The 27,915-nt window shown below is 44.8% G+C and overlaps 1 protein-coding gene across 3 annotated transcripts in view; it reads left to right on the forward strand.

Annotated features, from left to right (window-relative positions):
• RELN (reelin) overlaps window positions 1–25,678 on the forward strand; it is a 314,867-nt gene extending 289,189 nt beyond the window's left edge. For 2 of the 3 annotated variants that reach the window (XM_064142519.1, XM_064142521.1), the window contains 14 exons: window positions 588–802; window positions 1,956–2,133; window positions 6,689–6,864; window positions 8,450–8,556; window positions 8,947–9,189; window positions 9,767–9,942; window positions 11,872–11,945; window positions 12,746–12,907; window positions 13,269–13,426; window positions 14,249–14,468; window positions 15,413–15,610; window positions 16,990–17,088; window positions 20,753–20,888; window positions 24,496–24,585. In XM_064142519.1, the coding sequence (XP_063998589.1) occupies window positions 588–802; window positions 1,956–2,133; window positions 6,689–6,864; window positions 8,450–8,556; window positions 8,947–9,189; window positions 9,767–9,942; window positions 11,872–11,945; window positions 12,746–12,907; window positions 13,269–13,426; window positions 14,249–14,468; window positions 15,413–15,610; window positions 16,990–17,088; window positions 20,753–20,882 (2,136 nt within the window). In that variant the 3' untranslated portion in view covers window positions 20,883–20,888; window positions 24,496–24,585. Of the gene's footprint in view, window positions 1–587; window positions 803–1,955; window positions 2,134–6,688; window positions 6,865–8,449; window positions 8,557–8,946; window positions 9,190–9,766; window positions 9,943–11,871; window positions 11,946–12,745; window positions 12,908–13,268; window positions 13,427–14,248; window positions 14,469–15,412; window positions 15,611–16,989; window positions 17,089–20,752; window positions 20,889–24,495 lie in introns of all 3 variants that reach the window. The other variant, XM_064142520.1, reaches the window with a different exon arrangement.
• The last annotated feature ends 2,237 nt before the right edge of the window (window positions 25,679–27,915 follow it).

Consider the following 27,915-nt stretch of genomic DNA (forward strand, 5'->3'; position numbering starts at 1 on the left):
ACAGTCTGCCTAATGTAGCCAAGCCAAGTGGCTTCCTCTGAAATAATCAATTCTTACCTTGTGGGAAAGTAATTTTATTAGTTATGGGGAAATGGGGCATAATGCACAAGTGTCAAAACTTGGAAATCCAGAAATGTGGGCTAACTAGAAGGAAATGAAACTCAGAATATGGTGCCTGTTCTCACTTTTGGTAGTACTGAGGAGATCTGCAGATAGCTGGTACAATCACAGTATCACCAAGGTTGGAAGAGACCTCACAGATCATCAAGTCCAACCCTTTACCACAGAGCTCAAGGCTAGACCATGGCACCAAGTGCCACGTCCAATCCTGCCTTGAACAGCCCCAGGGACGGCGACTCCACCACCTCCCCGGGCAGCCCATTCCAGTGTCCAATGACTCTCTCAGTGAAGAACTTTCTCCTCACCTCCAGCCTAAATTTCCCCTGGCGCAGCCTGAGGCTGTGTCCTCAGTGTTACTGCCATCATTCTGAGCAAAGTTCTTCAGTCATTTTTCAGGTTCAAACATTTTTTTAAACTCTAGCCACCACCACTACAATTAATTCTGATTCACTTGTTCTCTTTATTAGGTTTCTGTTGGATGTAAAACCTCAGAAAAACTTGCCCAAAATCAGGTCCATGTGCAGTATTCCACTGACTTTGGCGTTAGCTGGAGTTACCTGGTACCTCAGTGTTTACCAGCTGATCCAAAGTGTTCTGGGAGTGTTTCGCAGCCATCTGTCTTCTTCCCCACAAAAGGATGGAAAAGGGTAACCTACTCACTGCCTGAAAACCTGGTGGGCAAGTAAGTATGAATGTGGTACTCATTTTAAATTCAGTACTTTCTGAAAAACATAACAGGAGATGTATCTGCCTGTTCATTTTCTGTCCAGGAAGGTGCAAACAGGCTGCAGTCATGTTCATAATGCATGCTGCATGATTTTCTTTCCTATCAGTCAAGGTAGACTATCACTATTGGTCTGAAAAAACAGTGAAGTTACCCATCTCTTCAGTCTGCTCACATATCCAGCTCTGTTCAGACATCCCTGGTCAATAGATACCAGATTTATGGCCTTACTGAGTGGAAAAGTTTTGCATTAGGCCACGCACATGCAAATGTTTTTTTCTCTTCCTCTGAGATTGTGATGGTTTGGGGGTTACCCCGCCCCCCCACACTTTGTATTTGCCCCAGCTAACTCAGACGGACCCTGGGAATATAGATGAAGCAATTTATTTACAGCTAGCAGAATTTACAAGCAGCTATTTACAATATATACAGTTATATACAATTATATATAGAAATATACAAAGGATAAACAATACAGAAGCACAACTCCCCTCCCAGAAACCTGAGTCCCCAGGAGGGGCTCTCAAACCACCCCAACACCTCCCCCCGGCCCTCTCAACCTTACCCCAGTTCTCAGGAAGAAGAGAGGTGCAGCCAAGAGGTTAGGGAGCAAGGTTAGTAGGAGCAGGGTTAATGAGATGTGACCAGGTCTAAGGCAAAAGCAAGAGTGAGAAACAAAAAGGAGAAAAAGTCTTTCTTCTTCCCAGAGCTCTCAGCGAGACTATGAGAGAAGTTGACATCAATTGTTTTCATTTCACTGCCCGTTCTCTAGTTCTGTTACCAAAACATTCTAGCTTGCTTCAAACTAGCACAGAGATTCTTTGAGCAATCTGCTCAGGAAGTGCAACTCAAATGGAAGCGCTCTTGCTAGAAGGCAGAGCAGCATTTTCTGGCTTCAGCAGTGTCTGGTATCTGTCCACACACCATCAGTAGTAGATGTGTGAAGAAGAAGTTACGGAACTGTGTAAAATCAGTTTCAACAGATACAGCAGGACATACCCTGTGGAAGCTTGGAGGGTGTTACAGTCATGACTCTGTTGTGTTTTGCCTTGCTTCTTTAGCTGAGTTGTGTTATACCTACTTCTGGTTTTCTTCATTCCTTCCTGTCTAGTCCCGTGAGGTTCCGGTTCTACCAGAAGTACTCAGATGTGCAGTGGGCCATCGACAATTTCTATCTGGGCCCTGGCTGCCTGGAAAACTGTAGGGGCCATGGAGACTGCCTGAATGAGCAATGCATTTGTGATCCTGGGTATTCGGGTCCCAACTGCTATCTGACCCAAACACTGAAGGTAACTCTACTGCATGTTTTAAAAAGAGAACTTTGCCACGTGTTTGGCTGAGAAAGGGGAAAGATTAGTCCCACTGGAAATTCAGCTTTGATTCCTGTCAGCCTGAAGGTGCACAAACCCATTTTCAGTCCCTGTTTCAGGTTTTAAACAAAACTCCTACTGCAGTGTGCAAGAACAAGTTTGTTCCTTTGCATATAACACTGCCCAGAAAGCTGTAATAAAGTTCACTGCTCATCCTTAGGTCATCACAATATGACCTAAAGCACCCTTGCACAGAAGATTTTGTTTGATCAGCCTGTGTAGAAACATGACTGTATTTATCATGCAGGAGCTTACTGAAACAATACAAGAAAATTGCATAAAGTTGTATCACAGTATCACAGTATCACAGTATCATCAGGGTTGGAAGAGATCTCACAGATCATCAAGTCCAACCCTTTACCACAGAGCTCAAGGCCAGACCATGGCACCAAGTGCCACATCCAACCTTGCCTTGAACAGCTCCAGGGACGGCGACTCCACCACCTCCCCGGGCAGCCCATTCCAGTGTCCAATGACTCTCTCAGTGAAGAACTTTCTCCTCACCTCCAGCCTAAATCTCCCCTGGCGCAGCCTGAGGCTGTGTCCTCTTGTTCTGGTGCTGGCCACCTGAGAGAAGAGAGCAACCTCCTCCTGGCCACAACCACCCTTCAGGTAGTTGTAGACAGCAATAAGGTCACCCCTGAGCCTCCTCTTCTCCAGGCTAAACAATCCCAGCTCCCTCAGCCTCTCCTCGTAGGTCTTGTGCTTGAGGTCTCTCACCAGCCTCATCGTCCTTCTCTGGATGCGCTCAAGCATCTCAATGTCCCTCCTAAACTGGGGGGCCCAGAGCTGAACACAGTACTCAAGGTGTGGTCTAACCAGTGCAGAGTACAGGGGCAGAATGACCTCCCTGCTCCTGCTGGCCACACCATTCCTGATGCAGGCCAGGATGCCACCTGGGCACACTGCTGGCTCATGTTCAGGTGGGTATCAATCAGCACCCCCAGATCCCTCTCTGTTTGGCTGCTCTCCAGCCACTCTGACCCCAGCCTGTATCTCTGCCTGGGGTTGTTGTAGCCAAAGTGCAGCACCCTGCACTTGGAGCTATTGAACCCCATCCCATTGGACTCTGCCCATCTGTCCAGGCGGGCAAGGTCCTGCTGCAGAGCCCTTCTGCCCTCCAACCCAGCCACATCTGCCCCCAGCTTGGTGTCATCTGCAAACTTGCTGATGACTGACTCCATGCCCTCATCCAGATCATCTATGAAGATGTTAAAGAGGATGGGGCCCAGCACTGATCCCTGAGGGACACCACTAGTGACAGCCGCCAGCTGGATGTGGCACCATTCACCACCACTCTCTGGGTCCAGCCCTCCAGCCAGTTCCTAACCCAGCACAGAGTGTTGCCATCCAAGCCATGGGCTGACAGCTTAGCCAGCAGTTTGCTGTGGGGGACAGTGTCAAAGGCCTTGCTGAAGTCCAGATAGACCACATCCACAGCCTCCCCACATCCACCAAGCGGGTCACCTGATCATAGAAGGAGATCAGGTTGGAGAGGCAGGATCTGCCCTTCCTAAACCCATGCTGGCTGGACCTGAGCCCTTTGCCATCCCTCAGGTGCGCTCTTATCACCCCCAAGATAACCTGCTCCATCAGTTTCCCTGGAACTGGAATCACCTAGCTGTTGTTAGTGTTACCCTGCAACAAGCAAGTGAAATCTGTGAATTGAAAAGTTAAAGTCTTCTTTAAACTTCCCATATTTAGAAAAGACTGTGCAAGAAACCCCAGATAAGTTTTAGATTTGAATAGGCAAACACCAGGCTAAGAACATTCTGCCTAAACTAAAGACAACCAAAAGACTTGTCAATAATCGTGTCATTTGAGTTCTTATAGCCTGTTTCTTATCTGAGATACTAATTACTGGAACAAACACCATTGCCTGTCTGCAGTTCTGGGTTGGTAGTGTATTCTTCACACCAATGGCATTTAGCATCAAATTCTAGCAATTTTAGGTGAATTTTCCTCCTGTCTCCTTAAGGCCAGGATTTCACTCATGGCATTGCTTCCACTGCACACCTAGAGGTGAGCAGCAATCAAAAGTAGACTCTAGATGGCTCTCACTGCCAATATTTGTGCAGGTATTCACCCAAATTACCCCAAAATTTCACTGCAGTAAGAACAGCAATTTCTCCCATACATACTAGATACATACTGAAGTGGTGCTGCATAAGCTTCACCACATCTATGAATTAGACCCACTGTAGGTCCTTGCAGGGCACCAAGTGCCCACCAAAGCCACTCTATCACTCCCCTCCTCAGCTGGACAGGAGAGAGAAAATCAAGAATCACAGAAACAGTCAGGTTGGAAAGGACTGTTGGGATCATCAAGTCAAACCAATATCCCTACTCTACAAAGTTCACCCCTAAACCATATCCCCAAGCACCACATCTAAACAACCTTTAAACACATCCAGGGTTGGTGACTCAACCATCTCCTCGGGTAGCCCATTCCAATGTCTGACCACTCTTCCTGTGAAAATGTTTTCCCCAATGTCCGGTCTAAACCTTCCCAGTTGCAGCTTGAGGCCATTCCCTCTTGTTCTATAACTACCTGTGAGAAGAGACCAGCATCAACTTCTCCACAACATCCTTTCAAGTGGTGGTAGAATGCAATGAGGTCTCCCCTCAGCCTCCTCTTTTTCAAACTAAACAGTCCCAGCTCTTTCAGTCACTCTTCCTAAGTGTTATTCTCCAGCCCCTTCACCAGCTTCATTGCCCTCCTATGCACTTATTTCAGCATCTCCACAGCCCTCTTGTATTGAGGTGCCCAAAACTGAACACAGTACTCGAGGTGTGGCCTCACCAGAGCTGAGTACAAGGGTCCAATCACCTCTCTACTCCTGCTGGACACAGCATTTCTAAAACAAGCCAGGGTGCCACTGGCTTTCTTGGCCTGTCTCCTAGTTCATAAGGTTGGGTGCCCAGAGAACTGCTGGTTCCAGTGCTAAAGACTGAGGCAAAGTAGGCATTGAGCACCTCAGCCTTCTCCTCATCCTTACTGTGTTTCCCTCTGCATCCAATAAAGGATGGAGATTTTCCTGAGTCCTCCTTTTGTTGGTAATGAATTTATAGAAACATTTTTTATGTTTTTTTATGGTTGTAGCTAGGTTGAGCTCTGACTGTGCTTTGGCTCTTCTAATTTTCTCCCTGCATAGCTTCACTCCATATTTATAGTCTTCATGAGAGATCTGTCTCCTTTTCCAAAGGCCTATAGACTCTCCTTTTGTTCTTGAAGTCCAGCTGAAGGTCCCTATTCAATCAGTGACAAAAGAGTCATGGGTTGTGATAAGGATATCAAATATCATCAAGGGCAAAACAGACTCAACTGAGGGAAATTAGTTTCATTTCTTACCAATCAGATCAGAGTAGAATAATGAGAGATAAACCCAAATCTTAAAGACACCCATCCCTTCTTTACAGTGTCAGCTTCACTCCCAAATTCTCTGCTTCCTCATGCCCAGTGGCACGGAGGGATAGGAAATGGAGTTGTGGTCACTTCATTACATGTTATCTCTACCACTCCTTCCTCCTTGCAGGAAGGACTCCTCACACTCTTTCCCTGCTCTAGCATGGGGTCCCTCCCATGGCAGCCAGTCCTCCATGAATTTCCCCAGCATCAGTCCTTCCCACAGGCTACAGTCCTTCATGATCTGTTCCAGTGTGAGTCCCTTCATGGGGTGTAGTCCTTCAGGAATGCACTGTTCCAGTGTGGGTTCCTCACAGGGTCAAAAGTCCTGCCAGCAAACCTGCTACAGTGTGGGGTCCTCTATCTCCATGGGTCCAGAGATCCTGCCTGGATCCTGCTCCAGCATAAGCTTCCCACAAAGGCACAGTCTCCTTCAGGTGTATCCACTTGCTTCAGTATGGAGTCTTCCATGGGCTGCAGATGGGTATCTGCTCCACCATTAACCTCCAAGGGCTGAAGGGTAACAGCCTGCATCGTCATGGTTTTTACCATGGGCTGCAGGGGCATCTCTGCTCTAGGACCTCCTTCCTCTCCTTCCTCACTGTCCTTGGTGTCTGCAAAGTTGTCTCACACAGTCTCACTTCTCTCTTCTCTGTCTGCAGTTACTGTTGTGAAGCATCTTTCTTCCCTTCTTAAAAATGTGCCAGAGCTGGCTGGTGCAGGCTCTGTCAGACATGAGGGAAGCTTCTAGCAGCTTCTCACAGAAGACACCGCTGTAGCCCCTCTGCTGCCAAAACCTTGCCACACTAACCCATACCCCCATTCATTTGGATATGTAAAGGTTAGTGCACTGAATTCCCTCCCAGCTCCAAATCTATCCCTCACACTGTCACCTTTAGCCAGTTCAGTAGCTAATATTCTGCCAAAGGTGGTATTTTCCATCACTCTGTAATAAAAATGTACAGGTTCATCAGCCCTTCAGACATGTTTAGGTCAGTTCCAGCTGTGGACATCAAAAGACTGAAGAAGATTCTTACCTGTGCCTTCTGCTACACGTCTCACTTACAGACCTTCCTGAAAGAGCGCTTTGACAATGAGGAGATTAAACCAGACCTGTGGATGTCCTTGGAAGGTGGAAACACCTGTACTGAGTGTGGGATTCTTGCAGAAGACACAACTCTCTATTTTGGAGGTGCAACTGTGAGACAGGCTGTCACGCAAGATCTGGACCTGCGGGGAGCAAAGTAAGTCAAGTTTCCATGTCTTATTAATGGAGAGCTCTGTTGAACACTGACAAAGCTACAGGTGACACAGCCTGTAACTCGGGGACTTCCAAGGCCACCACAGGCGTATCTCTATCTCAGGTAGTCACTAAATGAGATCGTGATTCTCCATGCACTGACATTTTCAGATGAGTCACAAAGAGCAAGGCTTATCCTAGCACAGTGGAAAGGGTTTGCCATGTCTAGGTGAAGCAGCAGATCCCCTTCTGCAGGAATGCCCTTGTTGCAGAGAGCAGGAATTAATATGTGGCCGAGTTGGGAATTTATCAAAAATAGTTATTTTTATTTTCCCAAAAACCCACCCCCACAACTATATATACAAAGATTAATTTAGTTTAATGAGCAGATTCAGTTGCATGAGAATTAACCTACAAGGATACCATCAATAATCTGACTATATTGGAAGTCAGAAGTTGGAAAAGGCCTCAGCTATTAATTAATAGTGGTTTCTTACTAAATTAAGCTAAGCCAAATAACTCACTCAGGCTGACTCGTGTGGTCTGTCTTCCTCTTCTCCAGCGGCTGCAGGTGAATCGTTAAGAGGTCGTTAAGGGTCGTTAGGCACACAAAGGTGTCAGTAGGAAAGCCAATCCCTGAAGGTCTCTGCAGTCCAGGCACAGGGGAGTGTGTGAGCTCAGGCAGACACATACGTCCAGGCACAGGCAAACTCCAAAGCGGGAACCCCAAAGGCAGGAAGACCCCCAATAGTTATAACCTTGGCTAGACAAAGGGCAGAGTTACCACACCTTAGGCGCGAAAGCGCACGGCCAATCCCAGCCTGGCTCCAGCGCGGGAACTCACGGGGCAGTCCTCCCCCCCTTCACGGCTGCAGGGCAGGCGAGGGGGGAGGGAAACCAGGCGGCTTTTCCCCTTTCCCCCCGAAGTCCGGGCAGGAGAGGAATTTAGGGGTACAGGACTCCAGGACAGCCCTGCAGTCAGCAGCACCTGTACTGCAAAGAGAAGAGATACTGCAGGCTCCACTCCTGGAGACACCAGCTATGTTTTCCACTCAGTTCTGGACATTATCTCTGCTGGTTGTCCTCCCTTGGATGCTTGTACAAGACCCCCTCCACTCACATGCTGCAGGAAAGCAGTAGTAACTAAACTGGAGTGCAATGGAAGATGTTAGTTCATCCAACTTCAGCATCATTTCCCTTGGCTGTGTGTCTTCAGTGAAGACACACAATCTTACTGCTGTCACCCAGGAAGAATATGCTCAATCACACAACCTTTCAGGAAGGAAGGGGTCTCGGGTAGTTCTAGTCCAACTTCATGCTCAAAGGCTCATGGTTAACGATGAATTCGGGTTGCCCAGGGCTTTGTCTTGACAAACCTCCAAGGATAGTCCCACGGCCTCTCTGGACAGCTTGTTGCAGTGCCAAATTACCTTCACAGTGATGTATGGGTTTTTGTTCTCCTTGTGCATTGATGTTACCTACTTCAGAGTGCTGCCATTCTGAACATACTCATCACATCTGCTAACAGGAGCAAAGTTCTCCACTTGTGAAGGTCTTTAACAGATGTAAACTCAAACATTTCCTCTTAGGTTTCTGCAGTACTGGGGGAGAATTGGGAGTGAAAACAACATGACAACATGCCATAGACCTACCTGCAGAAAGGAGGGAGTGCTGCTAGACTATTCCATTGATGGAGGCAAGTACATGTTCTAATTTCAGCTAAGCTACACCATTGTTCTGTATTCAAGCACCATAAGTATATGAGAAGTTGTCAGAGAAATCCAAATAATAAGATAACTTTTAACTGTAGAACTCTTCATGTCCTTGTAAAGATTTTTCCTATCTAAAATTTCTATCTATTGCTCAGTTTTCCATACCTGCCTGATTTCAGCAATCAGTGGCTCCTGGGCAGTTTGATTCTTTTATACAGTTAGAATAATACTTATAGTTAGTAACACTTGCCAACTGCCCTTAAGCTAAGAGCTGTCATCAAACATTGGAGCTGGTATTTTTCAGTTCCTTTTACCTTCCAGAATTTTCTGCCAGGTGCTTTATGTATTATTAAACCTGCATCTCCTCATCCTAGGGATATCCTGGACTTTGCTTCACGAAATGGATTACCAAAAGTACATCTCAGTCAGGCACGACTACATCCTGCTGCCTGAGCAGGCTCTGACCAACACAACCCGCCTGCGCTGGTGGCAGCCCTTCACCATCAGCAACGGCTTTGTGGTCTCTGGCCCTGAGCGGGCACAGTGGGCGCTAGACAACATCCTGATCGGAGGAGCTGAGATCAACCCCAGCCAGCTGGTGGACACCTTCGATGATGGTGAGACAGGCTGTGACAGTACCTTATCTCAGTCAAGCCCTGTGAGCCTGCAAGCACACTTTAATTACACCTGATGTCTTTCCCACATGCGTTAGTAGCTCACTTATTGTGTCTCAAGACATAGCATAAATTTAGTGTTTGTATCACTGATGAACTGTGTCTGGTGGTTTTGTGGATTCATTGCTAAACCTTGATGTCACCAAGACAGTGTGGTAACTCTGTTTACCTCTTCTTATCAGTTTAATATCTGATACATGCTCGATGAGAGGACTTTATATTAAATGGATTTTTGGGCGCAGGAGTTGGATCCAGAGCTTGCTCCCTCTGGGGAAAGTATAGGCTGGATGTTAGGAGGAAGTTCTTCACAGAGAGAGTGATTTGCCCTTGGAATGGGCTGCCCAGGGAGGTGCTGGAGGCACTGTCCCTGGAGGTGTTCAAGAAAAGCCTGGATGAGGCACTTAGTGCCATGGTCTAGTTGACTGGATAGGGCTGGGGGATAGGTTGGACTGAATGATCTTGGAGGTCTCTTCCAACCTGGTTGATTCTATTCAATTCTATTCTATTCTATTCTTAACAGAAGGCACCTCCCATGAAGAAAACTGGAGTTTCTATCCTAATGCAGTCAGGACTGCAGGGTTCTGTGGAAATCCATCATTCCATCTCTACTGGCCAAATAAGAAAAAGGACAAAACACACAACATCCTCTCCTCCAGGGAGCTCATTATACAGCCAGGATACATGATGCAGTTTAAAGTAAGAAATGTTCTCTCTCTCTCCAGAGTAAAGTATACAATGAAAGGCCATCTTAAGTGTCTCCAGAAATTCTTCTTCTTCAAACTACAACTAGAATGCCCAGGTGGATGAATAACTAGAATCCAAATTACGTTCTGAAGCGTAGGTAATGGGAACCAGAAAGGTTGCGTGAAGGTTAAATGTCAAATTATTCTGTCTGTGTGCTTTAGGGGTTAATGAGGACTGGAAGTCTAATCCCTTTTTCTTTATATCCCTGGCTCATCAGATCTTTTGAGTTGAGCATCCGAAGCAGGCAGGATGTGCCATTGCCCCCAACTGAGGAATAAGCAGAAAAGGCAAGGTAGAGGCAGACTGGAGAAGAGCAACATGGGAAAAGCAGAGTGCTCAAGTAGGAGCACCCCTTCACTTGTGTCATGGCAAATGACTTAACCAGAGAAACATTTCTGGATATTCTACTTTGTTTTAAGGAAAAACTGTGTGCAGGGCCAAAGGCAACCTGTGGTTGTTTTTCAGTAATGTTCCAGGCCCTTCCCCAAGTCCAATTTATGAAGTAAGCCAGGAACTCATCTGAAAGCAGTGTTATCCAAACAGTCCCCATTTGCTTCTTACAGTTTTTACCTTGCCCTTCTGTTCAACAGGATTGTTCAAGAGTTTTCCATCTTCCACTACCCAATATTTTCTCCTTTTCTCACCATCATTTCCTGGTTTATATTAACTGTCTAATACAATCCCCAAAGCACTTCTTCCCCTACTCACACACTGTGCCACCTTTGAAGCAACTATATAAAAGAGGAGTGTGACAGGCTTTTTACTGCTGAGTGTTGAGACCCTCCCATTTTACATGGGAGCTGGGGTTGTTTAGCCTAGAGAAGAGGAGGCTCAGGGGGGACCTCATTGCTGTCTACAACTACCTGAAGGGATATTGTAGCCAGGTAGGGGTTGGCCTCTTCTCCCAGGCAACCAGCAACAGAACAAGGGGACACAGTCTCAAGTTGTGCCGGGGAAAGTACAGGCTGGATTTTAGGAGGAAGTTCTTGCCAGAGAGAGTGATTGGCATTGGAATGGGCTGCCCAGGGAGGTGGTGGAGGCATCGTCCCTGGGGGTCTTCAAGAAAAGCCTGGATGAGGCACTTTGTGCCATGGTCTAGTTGACTGGCTAGGGCAGGAGGATAGGTTGGACTGGATGATCTTGAAGGTCTCTTCCAACCTGGTTGATTCTATGATTCTATGATACATGGCCTTGTTTTACCCAGCCTATCACCTTTTTTCCCCATGCTTTAAGGCACAACTTACCACAATCCATCAGCATTTAACAGTTCACATGACTAAACCCTCACTGCAAAGTTTGTCTCTCTCAACTCTCTCTTCTCTTTTCTTCACCAATCACAGCAAAGATCTTATTTCTAAGCTCAGCCCTTGTGCATGGCTGACATTTGCATTCGAAGCTGTTAAACTGTAGCTTTTTGCTCTCCGTTCAGTTCTGTGCATGGAGTGCTGTCATCTTTGCACTCCAATACAACACAAGTATATTTATTGTTTTAAGTTGTCAAAATAATTGTCCTTCAATTAGATTTACTTGAAGTTTATGTCTGTATATTTATCATTACAAATTTCATATAAACTTCTATAAAATTCACAGATGACTAAGACATAGTTTGATAATTCACTTTCTGAAATGCCACTGTTTCTTTAGGTATTTAAGTTGACCTTCAGAAAGGAGAATGTGAACTCTCTTTGAAAACAACAGCAGCAGTGAAGTAAAATTCATTATGTGAAAGCAGTATCTGAAGTAGTGTCTGTTTTCCACCCACTTTGTCCAAGATTTAAGTTGGAAATCTCTTTTATACAGCCTGCAAAGAACAGAAGCAAATGCTAGACTTTGTTCTATATCACATTAAATATCTACCAGACAATTCTCTTTCTGCTGTAGATCGTGGTTGGCTGTGAGGCAACTTCTTGTGGGGACCTCCACTCTGTGATGCTGGAGTATACAAAGGATGCCAGGTAAATGGCAGCAGAACTCATAAACCTACAAAGTAAATGGTGTGATACTAAAAACCTAGAGAGATTTTATTTATGAAAGGAATGACTTTGCTATTCACCTTGTAACAGGAAGTGAACAAAAGCTGTGTGCGATCCTGGGGTTTGTCTACATAACTCTTGTAAATTCCCCTTATGATTTGTCCTAGATGTTGGCAGATCCACGGCACTGAAGCGTCTGCAGTCACAGTCATAAGCATGCTTCTGTTAAAAACGTGCTAGCAAAAACTGCATTTACAGGAAGCTGTCATTTAGCATGATCTGGGACTATCTAGTTAGGGCCAAGCTGTAATGAAATGTGAGTTGCTAAACTCCAAACTAATCTTTAAGAAGCAAACCATTAGTAACACTGTAGGGTAGTAGTGCATAAGCATTTGTACAAGCAAAGGGATATTCTTTGCTCACATGACTGTGGGCAAACATGGAGCAAATTCTGTCGGGAACATTGTAAGAAAGTGACCAAGGAGCAGAGTCTTAAATAAATCCTGTCACACTAGCCCAGAGGAGCTCTGTGTTGGACTCTGCTGTGGGTGCCACTACCTAGGGTTTCAAGCACTCAGCCCTGCTGCAGGAACATCCTCCCTGGCTGCGCTGATGCTTCAGCCTCACCTTTTGTTGTGGCTTCAGTGCATGAAAACTATTGCTGACAGCCTCTTGGATTCCTTTATTAAGACAAACAACACTGTGACCCTTAGATATTTATTAATTTGCTTTTCCTTATTCTTTCAGTTGTTCTAAAACATATTTTTTGTTGCTTCCTACAGGACAGACTCGTGGCAGCTCGTCCAGACACATTGTCTTCCTTCCTCATCTAATAGCATTGGCTGCTCCCCATTTCAATTCCATGAAGCTACCATCTATAACTCTGTGAACAGCTCTACGTGGAGAAGGATAACCATCCAGCTGCCTGATCATGTCTCATCCAGGTAGGTTACTGAAGGGTCAGATCCCTGCAGAGCTATAAAATGTCAGTGTTCTTTCTGGCACAATTCCTGAATTTCAAATGTTTAAAATGCTTCAAAATTTAAAATGCTTTCAACTGTTTAAATTGCTGGATTTAGATTGAATAATTAATATTTTTTCAGGAAGCTTTTTGTTCACAGAACTGGCTACTGCCAGCAATGCAGCAGCCACCCATTCAGGCTGGGCCTTTCCCATTATTCAAGTCACAGTCCCTTCGTAAGACATGTTTCATTAAATCTGCTGCTGGTGTCTTTGATCATCACTGTACAGACATGTTTCATTGCTAGGTATCACAGTGTTGTGTTTGGCTTTTGGTATTTGCAGTGCAACTCAGTTCAGGTGGATTCAGAAGGGTGAAGAGCTAGAAAAGCAGAGCTGGGCAATCGACCACGTGTACATCGGGGAAGCATGCCCTAGGCTCTGCAGTGGCCATGGATATTGCACAACTGGAGCCATTTGCATCTGTGATGAAGGATACCAAGGTTTCATTTCTTCAGTTTCTGTCTCAGACTTCTACTACAGTCTAATTGAGTTCAAAATTAAACCACACACACAAAAAAAAAAAAGAAGTGGCACGTCAAGTCTAAATTAATCACCGGAATGCCTGAGTAACAGATTCTAAACTAACGATCTGACAGAGCTGCAAGCAGCACCTCTTCCCTCTCTTTGCTCTCTCTGCACTGAGTCAGCAGTCTTTTCTGTCTGACACTCTATGTAAAGCCCACCAGCCTCCACTGAAAGCAGAACACAGCTACCTGCTCACCCTTTACTCCTGTCAAGGAGGGGCTGTGTGTGTGGAATCTGCATGCTGGTGGCTGGCACCTGTAAATGAGTTTGTTACGTGTCCCTTCAGGAGAGTGTTCTGCTCCAATCCCTCAATGCAGTTAAGCCCACGTCTAATGGTACCTGAGTGACCTCATGACATTTTAAGTGTTTTTGTGGGAGTGGAGCCAGTATTTGATGACTTCCAGGAGAGAGTCTCAGAATTTTCTAAGATCAGATTCCCTCCCTGGTTTAGTGGGGGTTGCCTTCACCCAGCAATTTGAGATTTCTTACATTGGCCTCAGTGCAAAATAGGAGAAACCATCTTGTAACTCGTGAGGTTATACTGCTGTGAAAACTCACAGCCTCTGTTTGCTGTACAGCAGTGTGCACATCAGGAATGGATCTGCTGAAATGCACTCAGCCTGTAGTCATGCTGTACATTGGCCCACAACCTGAAGGGAATTACAATGAACCGTAGCTCAGTGTTCTCAATTCTTTTGATTTTGGTGTGTCTGATAACCTGACTCTGTCGTTTCTAGGTGATGACTGCTCTGTTTTTAGCCATGACCTCCCCAGTTACATTAAAGATAATTTTGAATCTGAAAGAGTCACTGAAATAAACTGGGAAACCATCCAGGGGGGAGTAATAGGGAATGGATGCGGACAGCTGGCCCCCTATGCCCACGGAGATTCACTCTACTTTAATGGATGTCAGATACGCCAAGCTGTGACCAAGCCTCTGGATCTCACTCGAGCAAGGTACTGCTCTAAGCCCCAGATGCTCTTTTATCAACTCATGAGAAAAGAAACTTTTTGCATGTCTATGCAGCCATGTGGGCCAGTACTGACCTGGCTGTACAATGCAGTCAGATGTGGCCAGCAGATAAACATTAGGGTTGGCAAAAGACTGTGTGACTTCCATCTGGGAGATGGAGAGTGAGGAGGAAGCGATGTCAGATGTGTCCAGCAGAGCACTCTCTAGTAAGCCAGCACTGACAATGAAGCCATTGGCAAGGACCAGACACCAGACTGTCTGGAGCAGTGCCTGATCTGATAAGACAAATCCCGTGTCTGTGTGTGCCTCCACAGCAGTTGGGACTAAAGATGCTGTTAGTAATTACAGACTCATCTTCACATTTCAGTTGTCAAACAGAATTAGATTCACCTGGCAATGAACAGGAAGATCTTTTTCATCTATTGAGCCTCTTTGGCCATGGAAAAACAAATGCAGCCACCAGCCAGTGCTGGCTTTTAATGGAGTGACAGCTCTCAGGACTGGTTTGTATTTGGTTGTCTAAAGCAGGATTAGAAATGGGAGGAATTGGCAAATGGGCCAGGTACAAATCAGCCTCTTCCTTTCTTGAACACTCAGATAGAAACTAATAAATCTTCCAGACACTTCATTATATTCAACCTTTATTTGCCCTTTTTTTAGCTCTTCTTACATTGATTTGCATGTTTATAATGTTTATGTGTCTTGTAAAACTGGATCCACTGCCTCCAACTATCTGGCAACACGTTATACACAGTAAGCTGTAACTTTGAAAGAGGAGCTGGTATGAGTTTATTTTACATGTTAACAGCAATGACTCTTGAGGATGCTCAACATTTTACTAAGGTGACTGCAATAAACCTGGAAATGCTATTGTTCTAGTTTGAATACTCAGTGTATTGAAAATAGCTTTTCTCTCTGTGTTTTACAGCAAAATCATGTTTGTTTTGCAAATTGGAAGCATTTCGCAAACAGACAGCTGCAATACCAATCTCAGTGATCCTAACACTGTAGACAAGGCAGTGCTCCTCCAGTACAGTGTAAATAATGGAATTACATGGCAAGTAATTGCACAGCATCAGCCAAAGGACTTTATACAAGCCCAAAGAGTGTCTTATAATATTCCCCTGTGAGTACCTAGTCATATTTCCTTACCATTAAATGCACAAAAAATATTTCTGCTAAGAAAAAAAATTTTTCTTTGCATCACTGTGGAAGAATAAAGGTTGAGGGGAAGGTAAACAAATAAGAAAACTTAAGAGGAAAGATGATTACAAATTCCAGGCCAGTGTTTACCAGTATCCTTAAAAGCAAACCAGAATACCTGTTTTAAAAACAGAAGATCAAAATTAATCCTGATCCCCAAGGATCAGTGCTGGGCCCAGTCCTGTTCAATATCTTTATTGATGATCTGGACGAGGGGATTGAGTCCAGCATCAGTAAGTTTGCAGATGACACCAAGCTGGGAGCAGGTGTTGATCTGTTGGAAGGTAGGAGAGCCCTGCAAAGGGACCTGGACAGGCTGGATGGGTGGGCAGAGGCCAATGGGATGAGATTTAACAAGGCCAAGTGCAGGGTTCTGCACTTTGGCCACAACAACCCCAAGCAGTGCTACAGGCTGGGGACTGAGTGGCTGGAGAGCAGACAGGAGGAAAGGGACCTGGGGGTACTGATAGATAGTAAGCTGAAGATGAGCCAGCAGTGTGCCCAGGTGGCCAAGAGAGCCAATGGCATCCTGGCCTGCATCAGGAACAGTGTGGCCAGTAGGACAAGGGAGGTTATTCATCCCCTGTACTCAGCACTGGTCAGGCCACACCTTGAGTACTGTGTCCAGTTCTGGGCCCCTCAATTCAAGAAAGATGTTGAGGTGCTGGAACATGTCCAGAGAAGGGCAACAAAGCTGGTGAGGGACCTGGAGCACAAACCCTATGAGGAGAGGTTGAGGGAACTGGGCCTGTTTAGCCTGGAGAAGAGGAGGCTCAGGGGTGATCTTATTACTGTCTACAACTACCTGAAGGGACATTGTAGCCAGGTAGGGGGTGGCCTCTTCTCCCAGGCAACCAGCAATAGAACAAGGGGACACAGTCTCAAGTTGTGCCAGGGTAGGTATAGGCTGGATGTTAGGAAGAAGTTCTTCACAGAGAGAGTGATTGGCATTGGAATGGGCTGCCCAGGGAGGTGGTGGAGGCACCGTCCCTGGAGGTGCTCAAGAAAAGACTGGATGAGGCACTTAGTGCCATGGTCTAGTTGATTGGTTAGGGCTGGGGGATAGGTTGGACTGGATGATCTTGGAGGTCTCTTCCAACCTGGTTGATTCTATGATTCTATGAAATTCCTCCTTATGTGTGCGGTTTTTGCCATTCATGTTTTGGATACGTGGTGTGTTGATGTTCAGGGATGTAGAAATAGCACTTTGACTTTGCTCTCAGTTCCTGTTGGGAGCTAGATCAGGATGTGCAAAGCACCAGTATTCTGGAGCTCTCACAGGCCCTTGTGTTTGTGTGGCAGGGAGGCACGAATGAAGGGCGTCCTACTGCGCTGGTGGCAGCCTCGTCACAGTGGAACAGGTCATGATCAGTGGGCTTTGGACCACGTAGAAGTCGTCCTGTGAGTATCAGCTTCACCTCATCCCACCCCATCTCAGAAAGCACTGAAATCCCTCCAGCATGGCATGAGTGTTGAGCTCTGTAAGAGCCATTGTGGCCCCGAGAAACCTTTGAGAACGAGTCTTTGCTAATGCTCTGCCCTGACTGCAAGCAGCAACAGTTAAGGCTGCCAAGCAGTAAGTGGCACAGCAGGGGTATGTGGTGTTAAAACGCAGGAGGGAAAGCGGGGCTTTGTCACCACCACCTACTGGTGTGGTTCTGTAATGCAGCAATGACCATGGAAAAGTCCTGTGCTGGGATATAAGCCAAGCTCTTCCTGTTCAGTGCCGTGCTGCCATGTAAGACTGATCTCTGTCCTTCTGAAGATACTAAAGAGTCTGCTGTATTGCTCCTTGCACAGAGTAATGTTGTTCTGCCTCTGACCAATTTGCATTAGCAACTAATGCCTTATTCATTTCCTTTTTTTAGTAAGAAGGATACTGTTCAGAAACAGGGTTCACTGTATCAGGTTCCCATGGTCCAAGCTCTGTACTCGTCCCCTTGTCAAGATTTTACCAAGTGTCTGCAGCCTCCTGATTCTCCCATTGCTGAGATGGGTTTGCTGGCAGCTAACCCGTTTTTGCTGTGTTCCATCACCAGGAGCTGACCTGCTTTTTCTCTAACAGTTTAGTTCCAGTAGAAGTGAAATGCTCGTGGCTTCACGGGCGGGAACTCATCGTGACAGTGGTTGGCAGAGAGAGGCGTACCTGCTCCATAGATAGGTTCAAATGTTCCTTTTATTGAACAATTTAAAATCCAGAAATGAAGAAACTAGGCTGGGGTAACCTCCAGACTGTAATTAAACCCATGAGGTTTCTGAATTAGCAGAGACAAGTAATGCTTTGTAACAGTAGCAAAGTGAATTATCTGATTGCTAGTTAGCCCTGTTCCTTTTGCCACCGAGAAGCACCGGCTTGCATGGCACTCATATCAACCCCAAGCCAAACTGGTCCCAGCACTGAGTAACTGTACATGCTCTGCTGCTTTTACACACCTTGCTGGGCTCTGCTTCCATAACATTAAGCTTAAATCTGGAAGAAACAGAGAGACAGACTCCTGGCTTAGTGAATCAGTGATTGCATGATGCTGCATTAGGAAAGATAAGGAACCTGCAGGAGGTTCACAGTGTTTAGGAAGCCAAATTCCCATGTCTTTCTACCTTACAACTGAAAAAAAACCAAACCAAAACAATAAATTGTTTTAAAAAAATCAGGCCCTCTCAACAAGATTGGCAGGGGACATCTCTGGTGGCAGTAGCCACCCCAGGGCTCACAAGCATGGCTGCAGAAAGGCATGGCCTGAACTAAAACCATTCACCATTACCACTTCCCATTAATTCTATAGGGAATCACTGGAAAGTCAGTAGGCTTCTGCCTGGCTTATTCATCCCAAAGCCAGGATACCTTAGGAAACATCTGTGTCTCACAAGGGGAAGTAATTCCTGTTGCCACTCTGACTTTGTCTCAGAAAGTCATGACTGTCCCTGGCTTCGGCAGCCATTGGTGCTCTGTGTCTACCAGAGCCTGTGCTTAGTATCACAGTATCATCAGGGTTGGAAGAGACCTCACAGATCATCAAGTCCAACCCTTTACACTTCACCTGTCTAAACCTGGCTCCATTCTCTGGGCACTATCAAAATGATCCTCGCTGACCTTGGTTTCAGTCTTGGATTGTCATGTTTGTTTGTTATCTGTGTGCCCACATTGACAGAGCAGGCAAGCCTCTAGCCTGTGAGCTTTTACAGCAAGAAGACATCTTAGACTAGGAGGTGTGGTTTGGAAAGTACAGAAATTCATGGCTTTCCTCATAGCTCGTCTTGTGTTTTCCCCACCATTCTGTGGGCTGACAAAGAGGGCTAAAGTTTCAAAATGCCCTGGGCGGTGGCTTGGCTGCCAGCACCCCTAGGTACACACACCTGAGTGCTGTGCCAGCTTTTCCCCAACCCGTGGGCAAGTGAGCCATGCCCTCCTTGAGCAAACTAAGGGATGGAGTAAGAGGACAAGCAGAAGAACACTTGGCAGCAGGGAGAGCTGGTCTGTAGGAAAGTAGCACCACCAAGTATTTTGTTTTTAATTTCCCATCCAACATGAGGAAGGTTCCTGCTCCTCCTTTCAGTGCTCACTCCAAGGACACATCTGTGAGTGTCTGCTTTCAGGATTCAGCTCTCCCCAGCAATCCAAAAATGTGATATTGTCTCCAGCCCAGCTGCCAAGTCACAGTGCAGATACCACTTACAGCTAATGCACAGCCAAGGCCATGACACTCTTCAGCCTGATTGATTCCTGAGCCAAGGCCACCAGACTTTCACCAGCAAACACATTGTCAGGGGCAGTTTCTTGGGTTCCTTGTTACTCCCAGCATAATTTAATGAAGGAAAAAAAGATTAACCTGCAGATAATACGTGCATGCAAAATACCTGGCAATGATCAAACAGCCCCAAGATGGATGCTTTTGTATATCCCTTAGAATCATTCCACTGGGGGATGAATGATTGTTAAAAGCAGTGATGTTCAGATGGGCCCCCTCTCCCGAGGTGACACGATACTTGCTCTGACTCTCATGCCTTGAACTGATCGTGCCCCCTAACCGCCTGACAGCTAAAGGCCAGCTGATAGCTATGCTGCAGCCAGAAGCAGCTGCTAGGTGCTGAACTGCCCAGCCCCTGTGATAGAGCTAGTGCCAAGCATTTCTCTTTAGTGCAGCGTCTTTTTCCTCTCCACATGTAAAGAAAGCTTTGAGCACAGCTCTCACATTCTGTGTGGCTCTTCTTAGGACAAAACTGTTTTAGCCCAGGCTGAACAAAGAGCAGCTTTGTGTGCCCCTGAACTTCTAACCTAAGAAGAGCCCACGTCCAGGTCTGCATTTCATTCACACATTGTTTTTCCCTGGGAGCACAGCTGTCAGCCTATCTGCTGCACACACACCACACGCACTTTTTTGCATGTGCATTTGGTACTGCCATTTCTTTGTGTCTAGCCAGACCCTCACAGTTCTGGTCAAAGGTATTAAGGACTAAGAGGTAACAATAAGCTGAACACTAAGGGTCTGATGTTGCTTTCTTTGCACCCCAAAACTCATTATTTGATCCAGAGAAATTTGAATTGTGCAAGGAATGCAAAAACTATGTTCCCATTGACTGTTTTATGGCTAGCTGTAGGGTAACTGAACAGATCCCTCCACAGCCATCACTCCATGCTCTTCATTGTCTAGATACCTTCACATTTTTGGCACAAATGATTCATTGAGAACTGATGTTGCATTTGGTGCAAAGAGTGTTTATTTTGCAACACTAAAAAGTTAATATATTCTAGCACTAACAATGTGTGCTCATCTGGAAAAGCATTTTCATCTGCTTCATTGTTTTAGTAAAAATGCAATGATTTGAAAAATGCATTTAAAGGAAAAATATCAGCATACTTATAATAAAGAACACAAGCAGTTCAAACAGTAGGTGATTATCTGAATATTCACAACATTTATGCCAAATTGAATATGATGCAGACTGTGCTTTTATGACATTTTTATTATGTTTCTAAAAAGTGCATGCTGAATTTTATAGAAAATGAAAATATAGACACTGATGTGAAATACAAGGAAATAATTTGTTCAATTTTTATTTTCAAAAGAGATGAAAAATCCTATATTGCCTCTAAACCTCGTCAGGGTTTTATGACTAATGACAGTGCTGCATGCATTGAAAGGCATTTTCTAACTTGTGTTGTATTTCATTGTTTGCTGTCATTGGTTTTGTACTAGAATAAGGTAAGTGCTTTCCCTGAATCAATACCAAATGTGTGTTTGTGTTACAGCTGTCACAGAGTTTTCTCAGTGGTGGGTTGGTGGGAAATGATTTGTGCTCTCTGAGATGTGCTACAGAGCTCTGAGGGCCATAATCCTATAGTTCTTCCTTGGGGTGCTAGGGGAAAGTTGAGGGAGGTTAAACTTGGCAGAAAATGTTCAGCAGCTCACCCTGTAAGGCAGTGGGAACTTCACCAGGGTTGTGGTGAGGAGGCATTCTCCTTCTTCTGCAGTGCAATGAGACCTGCCAATTTACAGCATCCAGTGGGTGACCTCTCAGCCCCAAGGGGAAATTCACACTTTTTCTCTTCTAAGTAACAACCACAGAGCTGAAGCCACAGCCAGGCAGCGTCTGTCAGTGAGTCTGCCTGTTGGCACAGCCATGTGTGCCCCTTGGACACACAGCATATTTCTCCCCAGTACTTCTGCTTCTTGTACCTCTGCTGCCTTGTGCTGTCAGTTACTAGATGTCAGTAACTACCATAGCTATTGAGCCCTGGGTTCAAATCCTGACCAGAGTATTTGTCACCACTAAGAGGCATCAGGACTTCAGACAGAGCACATCACTTTCTCATCATAGTACCTTCCTCACAAAGCATCTGTAACTCAGCCTCACAGTGTGCACACATCCCAGCCCTGAGGCATGGTTTTGCTGTCTCCTAAGGCTTTGGTCATGCTTTATTTTCTTACTCAACTATTTTTGTTTTCTGTTTAGTTCCTCTTATTCCTTGTCAGTTAAACACAGAATCACAGAAACACTAAGCAACATTAGCATATACCAGGGGGTGGCTACCTCACATTCTCCATTCCATTTGGCTATGTTCTGTTTTCATCAATTTTCAGTTACAGAGTTGTAGTTCTAACTTTGCTGTAGGTAACATTCAATAGCCAGAATGCTCTGCTAGAGACCAGAGTGACTCCTTCTCATAAATGGCTTTATTGAAGGTATTCCATAAATGTGTGCTAGACCAAATTGTGTTCTTCTCTGTTGGCTGTTTCCATCTAACAAGTGCAACTCCAGTAGCTTCACTGTAAAGTTATTTAGGGTTTCCAGTATAAACTGGAGCAGTATTACCTTCTATGTACTTTTAAATTATGGCCTCAAAAATCATTGACAATGCTGTATTTGCTGTAATGCTTTAATCACTGTAATTTGCTGTAATCAATGCTGTAATTGTTCCCATTAATTACTTTTTTGGTATTTGCTCCACCAGCAATGCACAGATGACCGTTTTAGATCTCTGTTTTTCTGATTTGCTGCTGGTTCAGTAAATGCACAAAAAAGGCAGAAGTCTCAGCAGATGCTGACCAGTCCATTTCACTGTTGCAAAGCAGCCTTCAAGTTGCTACTGATACCCAAGCAAAAATTTCCCCCCACACCCTCCATTATAGAAGGGGGGGTCTATTCCTGACATACCTTGATGTGGTCCACCGTATTTTTGTTCTCCAGATGAGAAAGCACAGCAAAAGCATGGAAAAGCCTTTTCTGAGTCTGTGAAAATGAAAATTAAATCTGTTATTAATAGTCCTTAAGACACAGCAGTATTCCTGCAAACTGTATTAGTTAACTCCTGTAAAGGACTGGTGCTCTCTCTTGTACAGTGCTTCCCTCCTATCCAGATATAAAATTAATTCAGCTAAATCCATATACACCTGCTCAGAGCACAGCAGGCATATATGGATTTACCTACAGCAACTGAAAATTATGTCATTTTCTACAGAAGGCATGGAGCTTGTATGAGCTGAAAAGTCTGCCTCAGACATCAGTGAGGACAAGTTTGAACCATGTCAGTGCAAGTAAAAACATCAAGCAGTTAATTCTTGACAATTTAGATTTCTCTTATTTTTCACACACCATCCTCTAAAATAATGCCCTGGAATGATACTCATAACCCATTTCTTTGCTTCTTTTTTTCAGTTATTTCCTTTATTGTTGATTTTGGTTTTTAATTTGTTCATTGTTTTAAACGTGTTCATCATAATTTTAAGGTCAGACACAAAGTGTTTGGGAATTTGAAGTGACACAGAGCCCAAGTGCACCTAGCAGTGCCTGAAACAAGTCCTGAAAATCACTGTGGAGCTGTTGCTGCGTGTGAGCAAATCAAAGGCAGGAGGGAGATGGGGGAACACAAAGGCCTCTGGGCCAAGGACTGTAGCTCAGTGTATATCCCAGCTGTCAACCTTGGGGGTCTCACAGCAAGCTTGGTCCTAAATTTAGCCAGGTCTAGAAACAGTAAAAATTTTCAGCTAAACACAGACAGGCCCTGTTTGGTTCCATGTACCCTGAGCAAGGCCACTCAGAGTTGGACTGTGCTTTCTTCTAGGCCTCTGTCTCCTGTATTTTGGCTGCAGAGCAGCCTTCTCCCAGCAGACAGATGTTCCATCCTTACTTCATAGTTAGGATGCTTTACTGACAGGTGGAATGTCACCTTCAAGGCCTTGTGTCTGAGGAACCACCCACTTCCCAGGCAGTGGGAATTAAAAGGAGGGCAGCATTGAGACCTCCTCCAGGACTCATGACCAACAGCAGCCACCCTCAGAAGCAGGGAGACAGAAATTAGCCTGACACTGTGCATGTTCACTACAACTTTGCAGCTCCTTTCCCCTGGAAACCAAAAGAGAAAATTTGGTCATGCCATCACCAGCAGTTCCTCCTGGGTGAAGTTCCCTACTCCTGTTGAATCCTTAGGGTCTGCATCATTAACACTGTGCTCCAACCTCTTTAAGAAGCTGCATCTGTGGGAGCACCTGTGGGAGTATCTTTTATGCCACTTTTCCATGTGGAGAAGGGGGGTAAGGATTCACCACAAATGTTACATCTCTATTTCCAAATCTGATGAAATTTGGAAACTGAAGGCGGGAGCCAGCCCTTAGGAGTTAGATGGGTTTCAGGTACCAAAGTCCCAGACTTGGAGATAAGTCTCCATCTTGTCTATCACTGCCTTTTTCCTTCTCTCAGTGGGAGAAGTAGAAACCTGTGTTAGTTGGGAGGGGTCTTCCAAACAAGTGCCCCTTCTTCACTCAGGCTAGAGTTAGGCTGTCTTTTAACTGGTCTCCCCCAGGCATGATGCTAATTTCCCAGAGCTTCCTTTAATTTTGGATGGGGCACTTTAGCACAGGGAGGTGTTCAGTCTGCAGAGGAGTACTGTACTTCACTTTCTGTAGGGTAAAAGTGAAAGAAAATGCAGTAAAGCCTTTCTTCTGCTCTCCAGATAAAGCAGTTAATGATTGAAGACAGAAAGATAAGTAGAGTATGAAAGCACTGCAGAGAAGTGCCCTGTATTGGGAGGCTATGAAGTGCATAGAGCTTTGGTAGCATGTTTTCATGAGCTGAAAGTGAGAACTGTAATTGATACTGATAATGAACTGTAAATAAAAGCAAAGTGGGACAGATTCTCACTTGCCTTGTACCTTGCTGTTGTACAAAGGGTGCACTTCACTTTGTACAGGTTCAGAAGGTCATGCAAGGACAAAGAAGGGTCTGTCCCACTAGCTCCCTGCTCCAAAGTAATTTAAAGTACATATTAAAGAAGCTGACACTGCTCTCTTCCTCCACCTTTGCCTCTGACAGCACTCGCAAACAAAATTACATGATGAATTTTTCACGGCAACATGGGCTCAGGCATTTCTACAGCAGAAGACGAAGGTCTCTTAGACGATATCCGTGAAGAAACGAGACATTTATTTCCTTTCTCCCCAACATGTGATGTGTTGCTTTCCATTCTCTAAATCTAGCACTGCATCTGGTATCAGGACTTTTCTGCAGCTGGCTTGGTGAAGAACTGCAAGCCTCTCAAGACAGAGTGTACATCACTTTTTCGCACTGTGAACTAATGAGAAGTGACTTATTTTCTCATAGGTAAATGTTTTAATGTTGGCGTGTCTGTGAAAATTGTGATCTGTTGTAATATCGGTTACAGTGGCAGTATTGGAAGTAAGCAACTACTTCAGTTTAATGGGAAAAAAAAAGGTTAAGCACAAAGACTTTGCAGATTTTATGTTTAAAACCCCTATGTACTAAGTGCAAAGGTTAACATTCTTTGTCACCTAGGTATCTGAGTGCACTGTATTGTCAGCTTGGTGTCATTTTATACCATTAAGTTATCATGGTTTGTCTTCTTTATGTTCTCTTCTACAGCATTACACACTGGCACTGTATTTACTTGTTTTGTTGTCGTAATATTTTTGCTGCTGATTTTTGGGCTGTTTACCTTCTGACAAAATGTATTAAAAAACAAAACTAAACAAAAAAAACCAAACAAAATCCCCAAGCAAATTAAAAATCAAAGTATCTAATCAAGAAGATAACTGCAGAAGTAGTTGTAAAGGTAATTGGTATCCTTCGGTCTTCTTCTTCGATATGTCTGTTGGTTAGCATTGTTTTGTGGATAAAAAAAAGAATGCTTGACATTAAACTTTTTTCTACTAAGGAGCTGTGGCTGAAGCCCTGAACAGAAGTTCCCAATTCCTTGTCTAAATGTAGTCAGTTCTCTGCAACTGATTTACTTACAGTAACTGCCATTTGGTGTCTGTAGTAATGAAGTGGTTTGTAAACAGTGGGTGTTTCATGGTGTTCTCTTTGGTATTTGTTTCTATTGCGGGTCATGTTTGTATCTTCTGATAAAGTTGTATCTACACCAGCAACGTTATAATGCCCCTATAGCCCTGAACTGTCTATTACCATAAATAAAATGCTTCACTTTATGGTGAACCAAGCTAAAGATCCATGCTTCAATAAAAATAATGCCAACAAAGCATTCTGACCTCAGACTTTTAAAGCCATGTGGGCTTTACATGAAATCACAAAACAAATTCTTCTACTGAACACCTAGATTCTAAAGAAAACATTGATGTACAGCACTTTGCATGTAACACAAACCAAGAAGTCTTCCTAGCCCCACCCACGGGCATAACGTGGTTGTTGGAACAGGTCCGGATGCAAGGAGTGAAACGGGAGCACAGCAACAGACGCTCTCACTTGTATTTATCTGCAGATGAAACAAGCAATGCACATGTTAGTGTTCCCAAGCTCTGAGCACCACAGTGCAGCACACTAGAGTTCAAAAGACACAAAGCTGCTAATTCCTAGCGTCATAGAATCGTTTTGTTTGGAAAAGACCCTTAAGATATTGAGTCTAGCCACTAACCTAACACTGCCAAGACTGCTAAACCATCTCCTCAAACACCGTGTCTACACATCTTGTAAATCCTTACAGGGACCGTGACTCAGCCACTTCCCTGAACAGCCTGTTCCAGTCCTTTACAACCCTTTCAGTGAAGACAATTTTCCTTAATGTCCAATCTAAGCCTCCTCTGATGCAATTGAGGCCATTTCCTCTTGTCCTCTTTTTTGTTACCTGGGAGAAGAGACCAATCCCACCTCACTACAGCTTCCTTTCAGGCAGTTGTAGAGAGCAATTAGGTGTCTCCTTGCCTCTTATTCTCTGGGCTATCCAAATCCAGCTCCTCCAGCTGCTCCTCAGAGAGAAGCCTCCTTTGTACTTGCTGTGCTCTTACATCAAGCACATCTGCTTCTGGCACCATACTGGTTCAAACCACAACAGTGTTGCACATCCATGTTCAACCACCTCAAATGTGTCTAATTTGTAAGTGATCAAAGGTACCTAAGCAGTGCAGGAAAAAAAGTCATTCAGTGACCAAGCAGCCAAACCCTTGGCTTGATCAAAATTATGAAACAGGCCATTGACCAACCTGGAAATTTACTGCAACAGCCCAGCCTCCTACAGCTGCAAAATCACCACACTGGTCTGCAGAACCAAGTGTGTGCTTTCAAAGAAGGCAATTATTCAAAGAAAACAGCAGGAAGGGGAAAAAAAATCAATGAAGCTATTAAAGAATATAATAACTTAATGTTTGGGCAAGAGGTTTTAAAATATTGTAATAAAAGTTTTGCCCACTGAACAAACAAAATGCAAGATATAAACATTCCTCTTTTAAAAGATAATTTTATCTGCCCTAATAAGTCAACAGATGGGTGATATTTCAATATGAAATGTGTGTGCAGCTAGTGTGTTGCTAGGGAATTAATGAATTTCAAAGAGTCTAGATACAAGGCACTTTATCTGACTTCTTTTTCCAGGTAAGAGCCCAGCATAATCAGAGAAGCTGATTTTTTTCACAGTGACATTTGTTTCCTTTGAATAACACGTGTTGTGGCTTGACACAAGCTGGCAGCTGAACCCCACACAGCGACCCGCTCACTCCCCTGCCGTGGGATGGCACAAGCAGAAAAATTCATGTGTTGAGATAAAGGCAGTTTAGAAGATAAGTAAAAGCCACACACACAAGGAATTCATTCCCCACTTCCCACTGGCAGGCAAGTGCTCAGCCATCTCCAGGAGAGCAGGGCTCCACCATGCATAATGGTTACTTGGGAAAACAGATGCTATAAATCCAAACGGCCCCCTTTCTTCTTCTTGTGGCTTTGCATGCTCAGCATGACCTCATATGGCCAGTTGGCAACAGCCATCCCAGCTGTGTCCCCTCTCAACTTCTATGCATCCCTAGCTTGCTCACTGTGGGCTGATAGGGGGTGGAGGCAGAAAAGGCCCTGACTCTTGTGTAAGCACTGCTCAGCATCACTGAACCACCGTCACTGTTTCCAGCACAAATACAAAACACAGCTCCATACCAGCTGCTGTGAAGAAAATGATCCCAGCTAAAACCAGCATGGTGAGCAATCATCATTACTGAGCAATGCCATGAGGCAGTTCACCAGAACTCACTACAGACCACACACAAGTGATACTGTCATCTGCCCTTTCCCAATACCAGGAAGTTCTTCCTGACGTTTTTCCACTCTCGCAGCGTACAAGGGAGTATGCACATACGGTATGCCCAGCGTATCTGCTGCTTTGTGTTTCCTCCTGTGTGACTGAAAACAGTGAGTCATCTGACACTGGAGAGTTGTTAAAATAGCAAGGGTGCCACAGCACATGATCACCAGCAATAAAACAGCAACACTGCTATA

Source organism: Pogoniulus pusillus, chromosome 4 (genome assembly GCF_015220805.1).
Source record: "Pogoniulus pusillus isolate bPogPus1 chromosome 4, bPogPus1.pri, whole genome shotgun sequence".
NCBI lineage: Eukaryota > Metazoa > Chordata > Aves > Piciformes > Lybiidae > Pogoniulus > Pogoniulus pusillus.